A 17717-nucleotide genomic window follows, 5' to 3' on the forward strand; every position below is an offset into this window, starting at 1 on the left:
GTGCCCACAGAGCTTACGCTTCCCGTGTTTGTATCAAAATATTCTTCAATGGCGTCCCTCAGGCCCTCCCGAAACCCCTCCTCCTGCAGAGCCTCGGTCCTAAGTCTCCATGTAGGGATCTGCAGTCGTGGGGGCTGGTGTCTCCAGTCTACCACCAAGGGCGAGTGGTCCGACATCACTCGGGCTTTGTATTCTGCTCCTTCTATTTCTCTCACTATCCCGGCTGTTACAAACATGTAGTCTAACCTTGTGTACAAATCATGTGGCACTGTGTGAGTACTGTCTATCCGTGGGATGCAGCCTTCTCCACGCATCCTCTAGGCCTAGGACTTTCAGTAGGGTACTCAGCGCTTTAGCCGCCGGTGCCGTTTTTCCCGCCCTGTCCTTGGACCTATACATACTGGGGTCTACGGTACAGTTAAAGTCCCCCCCCACACTACCGTACCCCCCACCAGGGGGCCAAGTTTACCGTAGAGGGTCCTAAAGTAAGCCGCTGTATCGTTATTGGGGGCGTACACATTTATGATGTGTACTTCTCCGTTTTCCAAGAGACCCGTTACCACCACCATTCTACCCTCCGGGTCCACCGTAGAATCAAGCACTCGAAACGGCACGTGGGGCGCCACCCAAGTGACAACCCCTCTGGCATACGCGGAGTACGCCGCCCCCACAACGGTGCCCTTCCATTTCCTCCCGACCACCTCCAGCCTTTCCCTAGTGAGGTGGGTCTCTTGCAGCAGGGCTATGTCTATGCGCATCCTCTTCACATACATCATCACTTTGTTACGTTTAAGGTAGCTGTTGAGGCCCCGTACATTCCAGGTCACAATTCTGAGATTACCCGATACCATCTAGTCGGTCTATCTCCGTCCCATCCCTCCCCATAATGTTCCCCATGTAGGGTCGCTTCCTGGCTCTTTCCCTTCTGTTAACGAACCGTGCCCCCCCTTCCCCAACCTCACACCACTGCACACAACTCCCCCCCCTCCCCACCAACCCCCAACCTTAGTCCAGCTCCATCCCTCTGATCTCAGGCCTACCCACGCCTGGACCCGTCTCCTAACCAAGAACAAGGACGTCGCGGGGTGTCACCAATCTAACAGTGACCTAACTAAGTGTACTACTATCGGGTGCAGAGGTTGCTCCCCAGGAGCTCCCAGTCATCTATTTAGGAGAAGTGAATTCAACGGGACCCGCCGGCAGATGCCGTGACTTCCTCCACACAAGCACAATATCAAACTATATTCTAGTCCCAATGTCATGGCTATGGCCTCACGGGTGCCTCTGCAGCGTGCTACTTATCTCCATCCGCTTCTGTCTGGGCATCCGATTCCTGTGGTCGACCTTGCATATCCAGCCATTCCATCGCGTCGCTCGGCGTCTCAAAGAAGAGGGATCTGTTCTTATGAATCACCTTTAACCTAGCGGGGTAAAGCAACATGTAGCGGTGGCCTGCCTCTCTGAGCCTCCTCTTCACCGTTCCAAAGTTCATTCGACTCTGTTGTACAAGCATAGTGTAATCCGGATACGCTGTTATATTCGCTGACCCCCTTTCTATCGTGCCCCCTTTCCGGAAAAATTCGAGAATCTTCTCGCGGTCACGATAGTTCAAGATCTTTGCAATCAATGGCCGTGGGGGGCTCCTGGGGCCGGTCTCCTGGTCAGGGCCCTGTGTGCCCTTTCGACTGCGAACCCCTGGGTCAGCTCTCCGCCTGTAATCTCCTGCAAAAGCATGGTTTCAACGCAATCCGTGGGGTTCGATCCTTCCATTCCCTCCGGTACCCCGACTATGCGAATGGTATTGCGCCTGGCGCCCCCCTCTGCCTGCTCTGCTCTGTCCTCCAAATTGCCCACTCGTTGCACGAGGGCATGAAGTTCCTTGGCGTGTGTATTGCACGCCTCCACGGTCAGGGCCAACTCCTTCTCCAGTTCCCCAGTGCGCTCCGTGATCGTTCGCACATCCTGGCGCAACAGGTTCACTTCTTCTCGGACCGCTCCTATCTTGAGGTTTAGGCCCTCTTGCAACTCTTTCATGGCCAGGCCCAGCTTCGTCTCCCAGGCCACCTTCAAGTCGGCAATTGCTGCCAGCACCTCCTGGATAGTACCCGGTGGGTCTGTCGCTGCCGCAGGGGTTTCTTTACTCTTGCCCCCTTCCGCGCCCGAGGGCGACCTAGCATAGGTCTCCATCGTAGGCTGTTTGATCGGGGTCGCACCACCTTGGAAGACATCCTGTTGTGTCGATTGGGCCCATGCGCCCAGCTGTATCCTCGCGGGGTTCGCTCGCCGGTCCCTTCAGAGCGAGGTTTCGCTGAACCTGGATTCACTCTGCTAGCTTGCCACGACCCATGGCCTCTGCAGTGGTGGCTCGCCCTTATGTTCTTGCCTTCAGCCCGAGGCGCATGCGACCCGTCTATCTGGTTGAGCTCGCCCACGTTCCGACCAACCTTGTCTTCCTCAGCTCGTCGGACCTTTTATGGCCCTTTGTCCACAGGCGGCCATCTTGGGTGCTCCCCTTCCTTTGCACGATCGCCACCTTCTTCGGGGTCTGGTTCCGTGAATATGCAGTCTCGCCGTTGGGGAGGGCACGCACCGTATGCCCCTCACTTTCATACGCCTTTAGATGCACCGTGGGCTCGAAAGTCCGCCAAAAACCATCACTTTTTTCCCAGGATCAGATCATCGGGAGCTCCTCCAAGGAACGTCCTCTCACGTAGCCATCAAGCCACGCCCCCCTATTCTCATACACAGTTAACTATGTCTGATCTCCCTATACCCATACTTCCCTCAGCCTATTCTCATACACAGTTAGCTATGTATGATCTCCCTATACCTTTTCTTCCCTTACCCTTTTATCATACACAGTTACCTATAGTGCAAGGGCACAATGGGTATAGGGAGATCAGGCAAAGGTAGCTTTGTATGAGAAGGGGGTATGAAAAATAATGGGTATAGGGAGATCAGACATTGCTAACTGTGTATAAGTAGAGAATAAGGGACGAAGGGGTAAAGGTAGATTATTATACTGGTGTAATGGAAGAATGGGTATAGGGAGATCATACATAGGTAACTGTGTATGACAAGAGAGTAAGAGAATAATGGGTATCGGGGGATCAAATATAGGTAACTGTGTATGAAAAAAGGGTAAGGGAAGAATGGGTATATGGATATCAGACATAGGTAACTGTGTATGAGAAGACGGTAAGGGAGGTATGGGTATAGGGAGATCAGACATAGATAACTGTGTATAAGAAAAGTGTAAGGGGAGAATGGGTATAGGGTGATCAAATATAGGTAACTGTATAAAAAGAGGGTAAGAAAAGAATGGGTATATGGAGGTCAGACATAGGTAACTGTCTGAGAAGAGGGTAAGGAAAGAATGAGTATAGGGAAATCAGATGTAGGTAACTGTATGAGAAGAGGGTAAGGAAGAATGGGTATACATTGTATGAGTATGAGTAGGGCAACCGAGTATGATAAGGTCGGTAAGTGAAGATTTTGTAAAAGAAGAGCAGAAACAGGTAACTCGGCATGAGTTGAGAGGTAAGAGAAGGTTGGGTGCAGCAAGAACAAACACAAGTACTCAATATGGCAAGACGGTAAAGGAAGACTTGGGAAGACTATATACAAGTCGAGTATGCACAGGTGATCCAGTATGAGATGAGCGTAAGGTCGAAAAGTCAAGGGTCACACCCTATGAGAAGAGGGTAGGGAAGACTATTAACTGGGAAACAGTCACAGTTAGTAGGGGAAGAGGTGAAGGAAAGGCGTTGTACAACAAGAGGAGGTCTCACACACACACATACAGATACGCATCTTAGCATACAGCCATCTGTACAAGCTGGGTACATATAAAAGGGAAGTACATGTGTACATCATTTGTACAAGCTGGGTACACATAAAAGGGAAGTACACAAGTACATCCTTTGTACAAGCTGGGTACATATAAAAGGGAATTACATGAGTACATCCTTTGTACAAGCTGGGTACATATAAAAGGGAAGTACATGTGTACATCATTTGTACAAGCTGGGTACATATAAAAGGGGAGTACATGAGTACATCCTTTGTACACACCTGGTATATATAAAAGGGAAGTACATGAGTACATCCGTTGTACACACCTGGTACATATAAAAGGGGAGTACATGAGTACATCCTTTGTACACGCCTGGTACATATAAAAGTGAAGTACATGAGTACATCCGTTGTACGCAACTGGTACATATAAAAGGGAAGTCCATGAGTACATCCTTTGTACGCAACTGGTACATATAAAAGTGAAGTCCATGAGTACATCCTTTGTACGCAACTGGTACATATAAAAGGGAAGTACATGAGTACATCCTTTGTACGCACCTGGTACATATAAAAGGGAAGTACATGAGTACATCCGTTGTACGCACCTGGTACATATAAAAGGGGAGTACATGAGTACATCCTTTGTACACACCTGGTATATATAAAAGGGAAGTACATGAGTACATCCGTTGTACGCACCTGGTACATATAAAAGTGAAGTCCATGAGTACATCCTTTGTACGCACCTGGTACATATAAAAGGGGAGTACATGAGTACATCCTTTGTACACACCTGGAACATATAAAAGGGAAGTACATGAGTACATCCGTTGTACACACCTGGTACATATAAAAGGGGAGTCCATGAGTACATCCTTTGTACACAACTGGTACATATAAAAGTGAAGTACATGAGTACATCCTTTGTACACACCTGGTACATATAAAAGGGGAGTCCATGAGTACATCCTTTGTACATAACTGGTACATATAAAAGTGAAGTCCATGAGTACATCCTTTGTACGCACCTGGTACATATAAAATGGAAGTCCATGAGTACGTACATCCTTTGTACGCACCTGGTACATATAAAAGGGAAGTACATGAGTACATCCGTTGTACACACCTGGTACATATAAAAGGGGAGTACATGAGTACATCCTTTGTACAAGCTGGGTAGCTACACAAATTTTATTGACGCGGAATGTCCTTCTGCTGGGGCTGCATGCATCCATAAAACATATACAGTGTGTCCTTCTGTATAGGTTACATACATACATGCTATTCATCTTTTGAGGATATGTACTGAAGCATGTTTAGGCTTCTCAGACAAATGACTGTTCTGATAATGAACTGTACTATTTGCCCAGACACTGTACACTTACCCTGGCCTCCATCCTCTAACCAAATCCACTTCATGCTCTTCAAGACTGGCCTCCATTTGGCTCTAGATCCACTCTAGGGCCGCTAATATTATCCTAATGGTTTCCTAGATCAACTCTATGCCTTCCAGCTCTGGCCTCCATAATCCCCCCGCACCCGCGGATACACGCTATGCTATCTGCCACTGTCCTCCATTCTTCCACAGATCCACTCTATGCTTTCCAGCTCTGGCCTCCATAATCCCCCCAGATACACACTATGCTATCTGCCACTGTCCTCAATTCTTCCACAGATGTACTCTATGCTTTCCAGCTCTGGCCTCCATAATCCCCCCGCACCCGCGGATACACGCCATGCTATCTGCCACTGTCCTCCATTCTTCCACAGATCCACTCTATGCTTTCCAGCTCTGGCCTCCATAATCCCCCCGCACCCGCGGATACACGCTATGCTATCTGCCACTGTCCTCCATTCTTCCACAGATCCACTCTATGCTTTCCAGCTCTGGCCTCCATAATCCCCCCGCACCCGCGGATACACGCCATGCTATCTGCCACTGTCCTCCATTCTTCCACAGATCCACTCTATGCTTTCCAGCTCTGGCCTCCATAATCCCCCCGCACCCGCGGATACACGCTATGCTATCTGCCACTGTCCTCCATTCTTCCAGAGATCCACTCTATGCTTTCCAGCTCTGGTCTCCATAATCCCCCCCCCCCAGATACACGCTATGCTATCTGCCACTGTCCTCCATTCTTCCACAGATCCACTCTATGCTTTCCAGCTCTGGCCTCCATAATCCCCCCGCTCCCGCGGATACACGCCATGCTATCTGCCACTGTCCTCCATTCTTCCACAGATCCACTCTATGCTTTCCAGCTCTGGCCTCCATAATCCCCCCTCACCCGCGGATACAGGCCATGCTATCTGCCACTGTTGTCATTTCTTCCACAGATCCACTCTATTTTCTCACGCAGTGGCTTCTGTTCTTCACCAGGCACTCTGTTTTCTAGCCCGGGCCTCCATTCATTCCTGGAAATTCTACTTGTTCTCTAAATTTGGCCTCCTTTCTTTCTCTAGACACAGTCTGTAAATCTGGCCTCCTTTCTTTCTCTAGACACAGTCTGTAAATCTGGCCTCCTTTCTTTCTCTAGACACAGTCTGTTGGCTATCACCGGCCCCTTCTTCTCGCAGAACCCTTCTGTCCTCCAGCGTTGGCGTTCATTCATCCCCAGACAAGGGGGCTCATTGCAAGTCTCAGCCGCCCGATATCCCAGTATTATGGATGGCGGAGACACACCAGTAAATCCCCATTCCCATGGAGTCCTTGGGATGAGGATGCCGAAATCACCAGCACCGGTAATACCGGTGCCAGTGATTGTGGCAATTGTCTGCCGTTTGGGGCCTGCCGGTAGATCACAGCCTCTAACAGCAGACTTGGAGTTTGCCGGTCCAGATAGGTGCCAGTACATGATGTTACCGGCACCTTATTTCCGGGCCAGCAAACTCATAATGAGCCTCAAGGTCTGTTTTCTATAGATCTGACCTCCATTCTATCCACTGCACACTGTTCTCAAACACTAGCCCCATTATTCAGCTACAGCTATCTTACCCTTGATTATTAACTAAACTCTTGTTTTAAAAACAGCAATGCATTCCCTCAGCAGGAGTCTGTACATTATCTTTTACATTGGCACCCAGGAAAGGGCGCTAACCAATCAGGTGGCTAGAACAGCGGGCGAGTATACACATTTTCTGCCCAATGTTTCCAGCCACCTGAGGCCCTTTGTTAGGTGGTGCCATCTTTCTTTGGGGGGATTGTAAGGAGGCAACAGGGAGTTTCTCCCTGTTGCCTCCCCACACCCCCCAAAACAATCAAACCTCTTCCCCACCCGCTCCCTCACTCCATCCCTCCCCACTTACATGCTGGACCAGAGCTTTGTGCTCCGGTCCCGGCGCTCCTCCCATCTCCCGGCTGCCACCATTGAAATGGGAAAGGGACTTAGTCCCTTTTCCCTATGGTGGCGGACATCATGTTTTCCCTTTTTTTTGTTTTTCCTCGGGAGATGCACAAGCTACGCCAACCTCCCAAGGAAAAGAATTCCTGGGATGCGGACATGCCTGGTAACAGCCGACAGCCTTCTCTGAGGTCCTTGCTATGCTCAGGCCTACCTAGGCTTGGGCTTGGGCTGGAGGGTCGCTAACGGTCATGTCCGTCCCCCTTACAGTGGATGGGGAAGCCATATTATATCTCTGTAGAACGGATGACCTTCCTATACCACCTCCTGTGAGATTTGTTGTGCCAGACCCAGTTTTTCTCTCCTAACAAAGGACTCTGTTGGCATCTCACAACCAGGCCTTCTTCTCTAGAGTGAGATTCCAGTGGTGTCTGAACTTTGACACTTAATTCTACTGGTATAATACAACCATTGGTTCTCCTGCAATAAGATAACTGAGAGGTGTTTGAGGCTCATTGTTCGTCCACGCATCCATGCTGCCCCCACCTCTCTGATTGACCTTTGACTACTCTGGTCATGTCCTCCTTTGCAAGGATTCCATTAAGGCCTCAGAGGCCCTTCCGCAAGCTTAGAACAGGTATCACAGACTAAGTCTCATACATTCTCCCCCAAAAATCGATGAAATGTTCCATACCATCTCTTTCCCTGTTAAACTGGATACAGTGGATTTTTGCAGGTCTCCCCCCCCCTCCGTTGAATTCCGTTTCACTCAAAGCTTTAGACCTTCTCCATCTGCACGTGCCTTCGTGGGTCTAGAAGACTCCAGTCAGCCTCCGCTTAGACTGGTTTGTATTGATATACAAGACCTCAGCTTGGTCTCTAAGGGTAGTCCTTCTTAACTTGCAGTGGGCAATAATTTCCCAGACCTGAGCCTACTCCCCTGACAATTGGCTCCATTGACCTGTAGTACCTGTCCTTCGCGTCTTACACACAATTTCATTGGTTTCATTCTGCTTAGTCTGAATGCACCAAGAGTTTATGATGTTCAAGGCCTTGCCCTTGACAAGCCTTCTCATACACTCAATTTGCATCACAACAATATCAAGGACACAGTTCCACTGAATGTGGCCAAATGTGGCAGAAGCTGAGGAAGCATTCAGTGCCAGCGGGTGAGGGGAGGATAATAGGGCACCAGCGGGATGCTCGGGGTACTGGCCACCAGGGGGATTTAGGGTGGTGGCCACCCACCCTGCCCCCCACATGATTCCGCCAATGAAATGGGGTGTTATCAAAAATGAAGAATCAAGCATTAGTTTAGAACTCTAGAAAAGAGACACACAATGCATAAGAAAAGGGGAGAACTATGTGAGCTACTCCAGTAGAGAACAGCAAGCACCCAACCAAGAAAGATAAGTAAGGATACCTGCTTTCTTCGCCCTCTCGAGAACGGATATGACCTCGTTCCCTTTTGTGGTGTTGCACTGGTAACGCAGTGCCGCCGCAGTCAGTCCAACTGTGCCGTAGTTTCCCTTCACACCACACAGGTAGGCCGTAGCTGTGCCAGCACTGTCCGGGACTCGACGGTCTACGTTATAGGTCTGTTGAAAAAAACAGGAAATATTTTTTTAGGACTGCAGTGGCGCAAAAGTGATACATGTATGTGGTTTCTTGGTTTTGGTGCTTGTTTTTTCTTTCCATTTTCGTTGGACTCAAAGTTTTCGAGAGCAGTCGTGAAGCCTGTTCTGACTCAAGGAACTCCATATTTTGCTGTCCTTCTAGTGCACTATGAATTGTTCTATGTGTGTTAGGCTGATTATATAAGTCTTAGCACTCCTCAGAGACAATTTCCAAGCAATATGGGGCAAGAATTGGAAAGAGGTGGGTAGAAAGGGAAGGAAGCAGGACCCGAGGAAAAGGACGCAGAGCCAAGATGTATTAAATAGCTTTTATATCCGGTTGGCCTTCTGCAGGCCTTGAGGCCTGGATCCATACTGGGTTTTCAGAATAACACTCAATAATATTCATGAGATCAATTTGCATAAAATGATTCGAAACGTATGCACATTTTTCCTCATGAATATTAATGAGGGATATCCTTAAAACCCGTCAGGATTCTGGCTCTCAAGGCCTGGAGTTGGACAAACCTGATTAGAGAACTCCTACTTGGGAAAACTATAGGAGAGAGGTACGTTTGTTAGGAGGGAATGGTAGTGTAAGAGTGAGAATGAGAGAGTGAAGTTGGTGGGAGGGGCTTGCATTCATTAAATCGCTTTAATCTGATGTTAAACTTTTATATTTTTGGAATGAGAATTTTAGTTTATCTCTGCAGAGGTCTTCAAACTGTGGGGCACGGCCACATCCCAGGGCCTGGGGGGGTGCAGCCACATCCCGGGGGGGTGCGAGAGCCCAGCATGAAATGTAAAAAAAAAAAGATTTTTTTTTTTTTAAATTGGAGGAAATGGGCAGGGGCGGCTCACATGCTCGAACTGGACCATAAAACTGTCTTGCGGGCACCAATGAAAAAGTGGCCCGCAGTTGGAAAACGATATTCATTCCTTTAGTCACAGACTGTTTGAATAGTACCCAAGGGGGGTGTTTTTTGTTAAAAGGTAATGCACATTGTGCAATTTAATTAATATTTATTCAGCAACAATGGTCAAAACTATAAACTGCATAGTGAAGTAGCTCATCAAACTGGCCCACACAAGCCAAAAACGTGGCCTAAACTAGCATTTTTGCTACGGGCATCGCCCTATTGCCCTATAGGCCAGTCTGAGTCTGGTGGCTCATCCATAATGGGCGAAGGCCCAGTGGCCCCCTCACTCTTTATGGAGGAGCCGAGGAGTCAGCCCAGTGAAACACTGAGTACTCCCTCGGCTGCATTTTCCAGCATGGGGAGTGCTCCTGGGCTGGGTGAACTGTCAAAAGGAAACACTGTTTCCCTTTGACAGTTCAGTTCCCCAGGCATACATGCTCACAGAGCCATGCAAGGCTGGGGGCGTTTTGCTTTGCCAGCCTTTCCTAGTGCATTGGAAATGCTGGCTAAGGCACTGCATGTCTATGTGCGAGGGGGAGTTCCCGCGCCACCTCGCACATATGGACAGAGCAGCCTGGAGCAGGGCATTTCAGCACCCACACGCAGGCCCCTGTAGAAGGCACATTTATGTTTATTTATTTTTTATTTAAATATCTGTATGGATGCGTGTATGCATGTATGCGTGTGTTATGAGTGAGTGTATAGTGATGGGTGCTGGTATGAATGATAGATTGATTGCTCTGTGAATGTGTCCGTGTGTGTTTGTTTTGGTCCGTTGAACTGATTTTGGCGAGTGATGGATAGAGGGGGGAAGGAGGGTTGTACAACAAAGGCATTTTAAAAATGCCTTTGTTGCACAATGCCCCTAACCACCTGCCAAAATCAGGTCTCCTTCTGAGACGCTGTGGAGCCCAGGCGACAGGGATGGTATTTTTCTTATGGATATCTATCATAGACGTCCAGTCAAAAATTCCATGCTTTCCCCATTGGCCACCTAGCGCCAATTGGAAACTGTTGGCTTTTTACCCAATTTTTTTTAAGTATGCTCTAAAATGCAACATTTTAACCCATTATTTAAAACAAATTCACGGGCGGAAAACCCCACAAACCCCCATTGATTGGTTCGGGCTCCCTCACTGCGCTTGATCGCTATGGCATTTTTGTAGGAAATATTCATGCCCCTCCACTTAAAAAATTCACCAGCTTCCACTGGCCCTTAGACTGTGTTGGGAACGGGGTGGGGGAAGCCCAGGGACTGTGGTGGGAGCAGGATGGGCGGGAGCCAGGGGATAGTGGTGGGAGCTGGGTGGGGAGAGCCCAGGGTCTGTGATGGGGTCGGGAGAGCCCAGGGACTGGGTAGGAGTGGGATAAGGGAGCCCAGCGACTGTGATGGGAGCAGGAGGGGGAGTCCAGGTACTATACTGGGAGTAATGTGTGGTGATGGCGTGCAATAGTTCATAGCCATTTGTACATACTGTCCATTTGGCATTTGGGGGGGGCGGCCTGCCCACATTTTGCTCAGGGGGGGCCAGCCCGAAAAGGTTTGAAGGCCACTGCTCTAGAGGATAGTAATAAAATGAAGGCAGGTTTAAATGAATGGTTTCGGTCACATTTCTTTTCTGGTTCTTCTTCAGGGTCACGATCCTTCCATTATTTGTGCCTCGCATGAGGATGCGAGGCATATTTGGGAAGGATCACATGTACTGAAATGTATGCCCTTTACTTAAGATTTTGGTTTGACATTCTACCACTTGCAAGTATTGGGGCTACGTGGCAGCTGACATGCCCAAATACTTGCACTTCATGTACATTTTCAGCATAAACGATTGTTGATTTTTTTATTTTTCTGTCCTTTATATATTAAGTATAGGAAAAGGTTTGTTATACCTTATGTTGTTAGGATCAAGATTTTATGCGCTACAGGCACCTTTTCTTTCTTGAAAAGATCTATGGATCTGGATGGGATTTAATATCTGGCTCATTTTTTAGATTCAGCTTGGTAGGAATGCACGAGACGTATGAATTAGGTCCATTAATGTGATATGAATTTTCTGCATTTTTATACATTTATTTTGGTTTTAAGTTTGTAGAATTGTTTAATGTATAGTGTGTTCATGATGTTATGCTTTTATGGTTATTATCTGAATAAAGCTTTAAGTAAAAACTGAATCATTTAACACAATAAAGAGATTATTTGCAAAAATAAATTGATTTGTTCAAAATAATGCCCTTTGTTAATTGAAATCTGCCGGAAAATCCTCCCCAATTTGCTTTTTAGCCACATATTTTTTTTCCAGCTTTTCATCCTGTTTCTGTATTTACAAGAAAAGAAAACGTGTCCCAATCCTGCCGCTGACATTTTGTTATGTGTAGTGTGTGGGTTGAAATGTGTGTCCCCCTCACACTGTCTAGTCATTTTCTCCGTACTCCCTATGATCCTGGTACCACACTACACTGTCTCACATCTTTTGCAATTGTGTTTATTAGTTTTGGCTATTAGTTGACACTTACACCACATATAAGCCAGAATTATTGCATTGGAGAACAGATAGGGAGAAATGGCACATAAGGAGGGACACAAAGCTTGCAGGTGTTGTTTTGTTATTTTCCCACTGTGAGAAAGCTGAGGGTATACTGATGCCTACTCCCCTTGGATCCCCTTCTCAGGTGGTCAGGGAAAGGCCATCGCTTTTGGATCCTGAACCTGGGGGTGGAGAAGCGAGGGAGGATCACCTGGGTGGAGGGTCCTTAGGGATTGGGAAGAAGGTATCCACAGGCATGACATGGTATCCTCTTTTCCCTTATGAGAACCAAGCTAACCCTCCCCCAGCCTTTATGGGATATTGCAAGACATCTCCCCTCATTCAACCCACTATAGTACTGGGACGAGGAAGAGGCGATTAAGAGTAGTGAACACTAGTAAGTCATTTCACCACTCTAGTACTGAGACAAGGAAGAAGCCTGCAGAGTGTTGTAAAGGTCAGGCATATCCCAGGTTCTCCTCCAAGTGCAACCTGGCATTACAATTGGGAACTCACACCTGCAACTTGTCAAGTGGTTGCAGGTGTATAAGAGGAGAGGGGCCAGCAGGAGATACTATGTATGAGGAGGCAGCCGTGGTGGGTCCTGAAGGAAAGCCAGACGACCGCAGAGAACTGTGGAGCCCAGGGCCAGGCGGGCCATGAGAAGCCCACAGGTGTGGGAGCCTCCATGGTGGGTGATACGCAGCTGGAGTTGCTTGCAAGGAAAAGGAAGCAAAATGATCGACTGTATCCGCGGAGAGGAAGCATAGCTGCCGGCAAGAATGGGAAAGAAACCGAAGCCAGCGGGGCTCGCGGGTGAAGGTAAACCAGCAGGCAGAGCCAACAAGCGAAAGGACAGCTACCCGGAAGGACCGCATGGGACCGGTGAGTGAAAGAGAGTCACTCGAGCCTGGGTGCTTCTGGGGGCTGTGGGGAAGCAAGGCGAATGCCGAATGAATGAAACAACATGTGCATGATGAAATAAACCCGAAGCCACAGGTTGGAAGCAAATTAAGGACAATGTAATATGCAAGCGGCAAAATAAACAATTACCAATATTGAATATCAAACTGAATGGGAATGTTTTGGCAAAACTACGATCTGATAACAAATAAATGTGAAATTCAGATATCGCCTGATTGAAAGCTAAGTACGAAACAAGAACGCAAGTATGGAAGATTGGGAGGGAGCATGACAGCAAGGTGGTGAAGGAACAGAACCACCACAAAGTGAACTATATGTATGAATACAGTGTGGCAAGGCCAAAGACTGGCAAAGGATATGTGACAAAGAGAAGCCAAGTGATTGTGAACTTTCACACAAAGCCAAGAGGCTAATAAGGAGAAGCCAAGAGAGCGTGAGCATTCACACAGGGCAGATACAGAAGAACCTGTGTGGGGAAGCAAGCCTAGGGTTCCTGGTTGCGCGACCTGTGATGGGTGGACCGTGTGGTTTGACAACTGTGCCTAGACCAGGGGACCCTCAACTGTGAAAGCCGAAGACATTGCTTAAGTGACTGACTATCCGCTATTCAGGCATGGTGCGCCTCTAACGATCTTTGCCTTAACGCCAGTAAGACTGAGATCCTTCTCATTGTGACCCTTGCTCCTGCTTTTCCTCTCTCACTCTGGCCACCCTCCTTGGGCCCTCTGCCCTCACCCTCATGAGGCAAATAACCTTGGGGTGATCTTAGATTCCACTCTCTCCTTCTCTCCACACATCATGGACTTGATCAAGAAGGCCCATTTCCAGCTGTCCTCCTTAGAGGTATTCTCCCTTTTCTCACTGTCCCCCAGAAGCTCACTGTCTCCAGAGCCCTGATTCTCTGTAAGCTGGTTTACTGCAACAGTCTCTTTCCCAATCTGCCTATCTCTATTCTTCGTCCTCTTCAACTCTTCTAGAACAGGACTGCGAGACTTATCCTTGGCCTCAAGCCCAGGGACTGCATCTCTCCAGCCATGAAATCCCTCCACTGGCTCCCGGTGGCTGCAAGGATCAAGTTTAAGAGCCTCTGCATCCTCCACAAACCTTTTTGGGGCCGTGGCCCTCACTACCTTCAACTCTCTCTTCCTAAGTACCTTCCTCCTAGACCCATGTGCTTGTCTACTTCTAACTCTCTGTGGGTGAATCGCTTCTCCAAGCAGAGACTGGGTGGTAGATCGCTTTCCTCTGCAGGCGCCTCCCTCTGGATTAGCCTCCATGCCTCTTTCCATCTTGAGACAGATCTCCTTAAGTTTTGGAAGCTCCTCAAGCCCTCCCTTTTCTCCTCTCCTTTCTCGCTCCCGCTCTCCTGATAACCTTCCCTTGATCCTGCTCTGTCTGCTGACTTGTTGCTCGGTATCCTCTGAGTCTTACAGGACATTAGCCGCCTCCCCTCTACCCCCCCCGACCAGTCCTCCTGCACTTGCCACATGGCCCAGCTTGCACTGCCACCTGGCTAAGCTTGCACTACCAGGCTGGGATTGCCCCCTGTAGTCCCAGCCTTCTTTGCACTTTACTCAGGGCCCTGCTGCTCTGGGTGCACTTCCCCCTGTACTCTCTCTCCTGCACTTCTTGTTGTGCACTTGCACGATCTCAATGACACAAGGCCTAGTAAGAGCGCTATCTTGTCTTTCTTTTGTACCCCCTCTCTAGCTTTTTTGCACCTTGGAACACTTGTGTATGGGCGCATAATAAATAACCAATCAATCAAGTAATCTGATTGAACTGTTAACCAAATCTAGAAGGAGTGTAAAGTTGGCTTGGAGTTGTTTCGAACATCGAAAGATCAGGAATAAGTGCAAACTGACTGTCTTAAATTTGGGGAAGTGAACCCCGAGGATGTGTAAAACTGTCCTGAGCTGGGGAAAGATAATGCACTTACTTGAACTTGGGGAAGGGGAGCTGAAAAGTAAGGCCGAAGCTGCAAGAAGATCAGAAGTTTATTTCGGTCACTATTTCTGTTGTTGCTGACATCCCTAGACATTGTTTAGCTTCAGTTGTGAGGGCAAGTTTAGGTTTTGGACACAGACTTTTAAATTGAAATTACTGATTCAGACTGTGCTTAGTTTCTTTCAAGTAGGGAAATCACACCCTAGCATCGGGCAAGTTGGGTCTTCATCCATCCTGACATTTGATTTAATGAAGCAATTATGTTGGAACTTTGAATCTGATGTCTGTGTCTTGCTTCATGATGCTTTCACGCCACCCATTGACTGCCCATGGCCATGCTAATCCCTATGGTCATTCCCACCCAGTTGCTGCCCCTTGCCCCCAAAACACCCCGTCATGGGAACTCTTTGCGCTCACTTTAACAAAGCCTTACCATCAAGCGTTGCACTCAAGTGCCTGCCAGTGTTTTCTCAAAGCAGTCTTCTCACATTTAATGGCTTAATTGGAGTTCTAAACATGCTACTAGAGTAATAAAAATGCCTTAACATGTCTGCCTTCGACACTTGATTTATAAGCACTCTTCCAGTCCTTCACTGAAGTCCTGTTAAAAGCAAATATTAGCAAAGGCAACCGTTTTAGCTTGTGTATAAGTATTTGGCATTTGCTAAGCAGTGCTATTAGATGCCCAGGGACTCGCACCATTTTGCAGCTGCTACCATGAAAGGCCAGTTAATCCCACTACCGCAGTGCCCGGCAAGTGTCTTTCCCATGCCTACACAAAAGCCCAAACTGTTAGCATTGCCAATGCTTGTTTTTAACTGTACTCCTAAACACGCTCACAAAGGGTTTACAAAGTCAGACCATTGCAAAGCGCATCCATGACTCCACTTCACCCAATGCCCTCCCAGCCCCTAAATGCAGAAAAGGGAACCCACCTTGGAGAGCGCCACGTAGGGGAAGGTGTCCATGGTGAGCGGCAGCCCCTCCCCCAGCTTGTCCTGGAGCTGCCCGTTCAGGATGCGAGTGGCGGTGACTGTCGGGACCCCCATGCCTGGAAGAAGAAACAGGACCGGTTCTCAGAAATGCAACTCTGGATTCAATAGAACTCACGTCTACCAAATGCCATCACGCTGTCTATAAGTAAAGTGGGGAGATGTGTCCGGGCAGATGTGTGAAATTCACCTAACCACACTTCCCAAAGTATGACAAAAAAAAGCGCGAGAGAAAGAGAGGCAGATCAACGTACATCGCAGGCCAATCCTTCCTCCACTTACTTGCAACTACTGTAGCGCCGAGATGCCTATGGGTGAGCGTCTACACGCTAAAAAAAAAACAAATAGATACATACTTACATAAAAAGGCAGAGAGAGAAAGACACTGTGGACGTGAGAAGAGTGCAAGTGAAAGCCAAGGAGTGAAAGAGGCAGGCATTAAGGCAGACACACAAGTGGACCAGGTGGCTGGCTGTTTGGCTGTAGGGGCTGTCAGTTTGTTGTCCTGTGTGAACGAGCCATCGGCAAGAAGAAGCCGTTGCGAGCACTTTTAAGTGGAAACGCTGCTTTACTTGTGCGTAGACTCTTGGAACTGTTGGCTCGATCAGTTTTCTCTCGCTTCTCCTGCAGTGAATTGGTTCAGCCTCTAGCCCCGCCCCCACTTCCCAGCATCCTACAGCAGGTCCGGTGCCTGCGCACCCGCGCGCAGCCCCAAGTGGACCAGGTGGCTGGCTGTTTGACTGTTTGACTGTTTGACTGTTTGACTGTTTGGGTGTGGGGTGCGAGGTGTCGATACTATCTGTGCTACCTTTTTTAGATCTGAAACGAATTTATGAGCGCTTTCATGTGATGTTCGTTATCTGTAAGTAAGTGGCATTTAACTCTGAATTCTATCTTGATTTAATTGAGCTACTTACTACAGGTTAATCTGTTTAGACAATCGACAAGCTGCATTATTAATCATGGCAAAGGTATAAAACTACCAATTATGAGGAAGGACCCTGACGCGGACTTCTTTACAGCAGTTACCACGCGCAGGGCTCGTTTGGCGCACGCAGTAGCACTACCTCTACCACCTCCTTGCATTGAGGAGGAAGAGCTCCTACAGTGTGCGCAGGTCTGTTCTAACGAGCTTAAGATCAATGTTGACATTAATACTAAACATACTGAGCCCATTGATGCCTCTCAATCACTTTATGCGAAAGAATACTCCATTCACTTGGAGAAAGATGCACTAAAACAACAGTGGGGGGAAGCAGTTGCAAAGTTGAATAATATTCACAATTTAAATGACTCATTATGTGATACCCCAGTGTTTTTCAAACTGCAGACTTCGAACTTATGGGCTTATCGACTAATCTTGACATACCTTCTAATGAGGGTGGGGATGCTACGAAAAATAATGACATTTGTACTACGATGGGGATCTTTAACAGACTAATACTTTACGAACTAAGATGACAGAAGGAAGTACTGGTTAAAATGAATACTTCCGTAGAACAGATTCCCTTGAGAGTGAATGACTTGTTGCAAAATCCACTCACTGCTCTAAAAACACTCTTGGAGGTTAAAATGATATCAATGAATCTTGAGCCGATAGCTATTAAACCTGTAGTTAAACCCCAGTACACTGAGGAAACAATTACAATACTAGATT

The 17717-nt window shown here is 47.9% G+C and overlaps 1 protein-coding gene across 1 annotated transcript in view; it reads right to left on the bottom strand.

Annotated features, from left to right (window-relative positions):
* The window catches only part of LOC138493127 (intestinal-type alkaline phosphatase-like), a 233907-nt gene that overhangs the window by 110720 nt on the left and 105470 nt on the right, over positions 1–17717 (bottom strand). The window contains exons 3-4 of the mRNA XM_069620328.1: positions 16004–16119; positions 8563–8737 (exon numbers count right to left, since the gene is read on the bottom strand). Of these exons, the coding sequence (XP_069476429.1) occupies positions 8563–8737; positions 16004–16119 (291 nt within the window). The remainder of the gene's footprint in view (positions 1–8562; positions 8738–16003; positions 16120–17717) is intronic.

The sequence above is a fragment of the Ambystoma mexicanum genome, chromosome 10, assembly GCF_040938575.1.
Source record: "Ambystoma mexicanum isolate Mex_15411 chromosome 10, UKY_AmexF1_1, whole genome shotgun sequence".
Lineage (NCBI taxonomy): Eukaryota > Metazoa > Chordata > Amphibia > Caudata > Ambystomatidae > Ambystoma > Ambystoma mexicanum.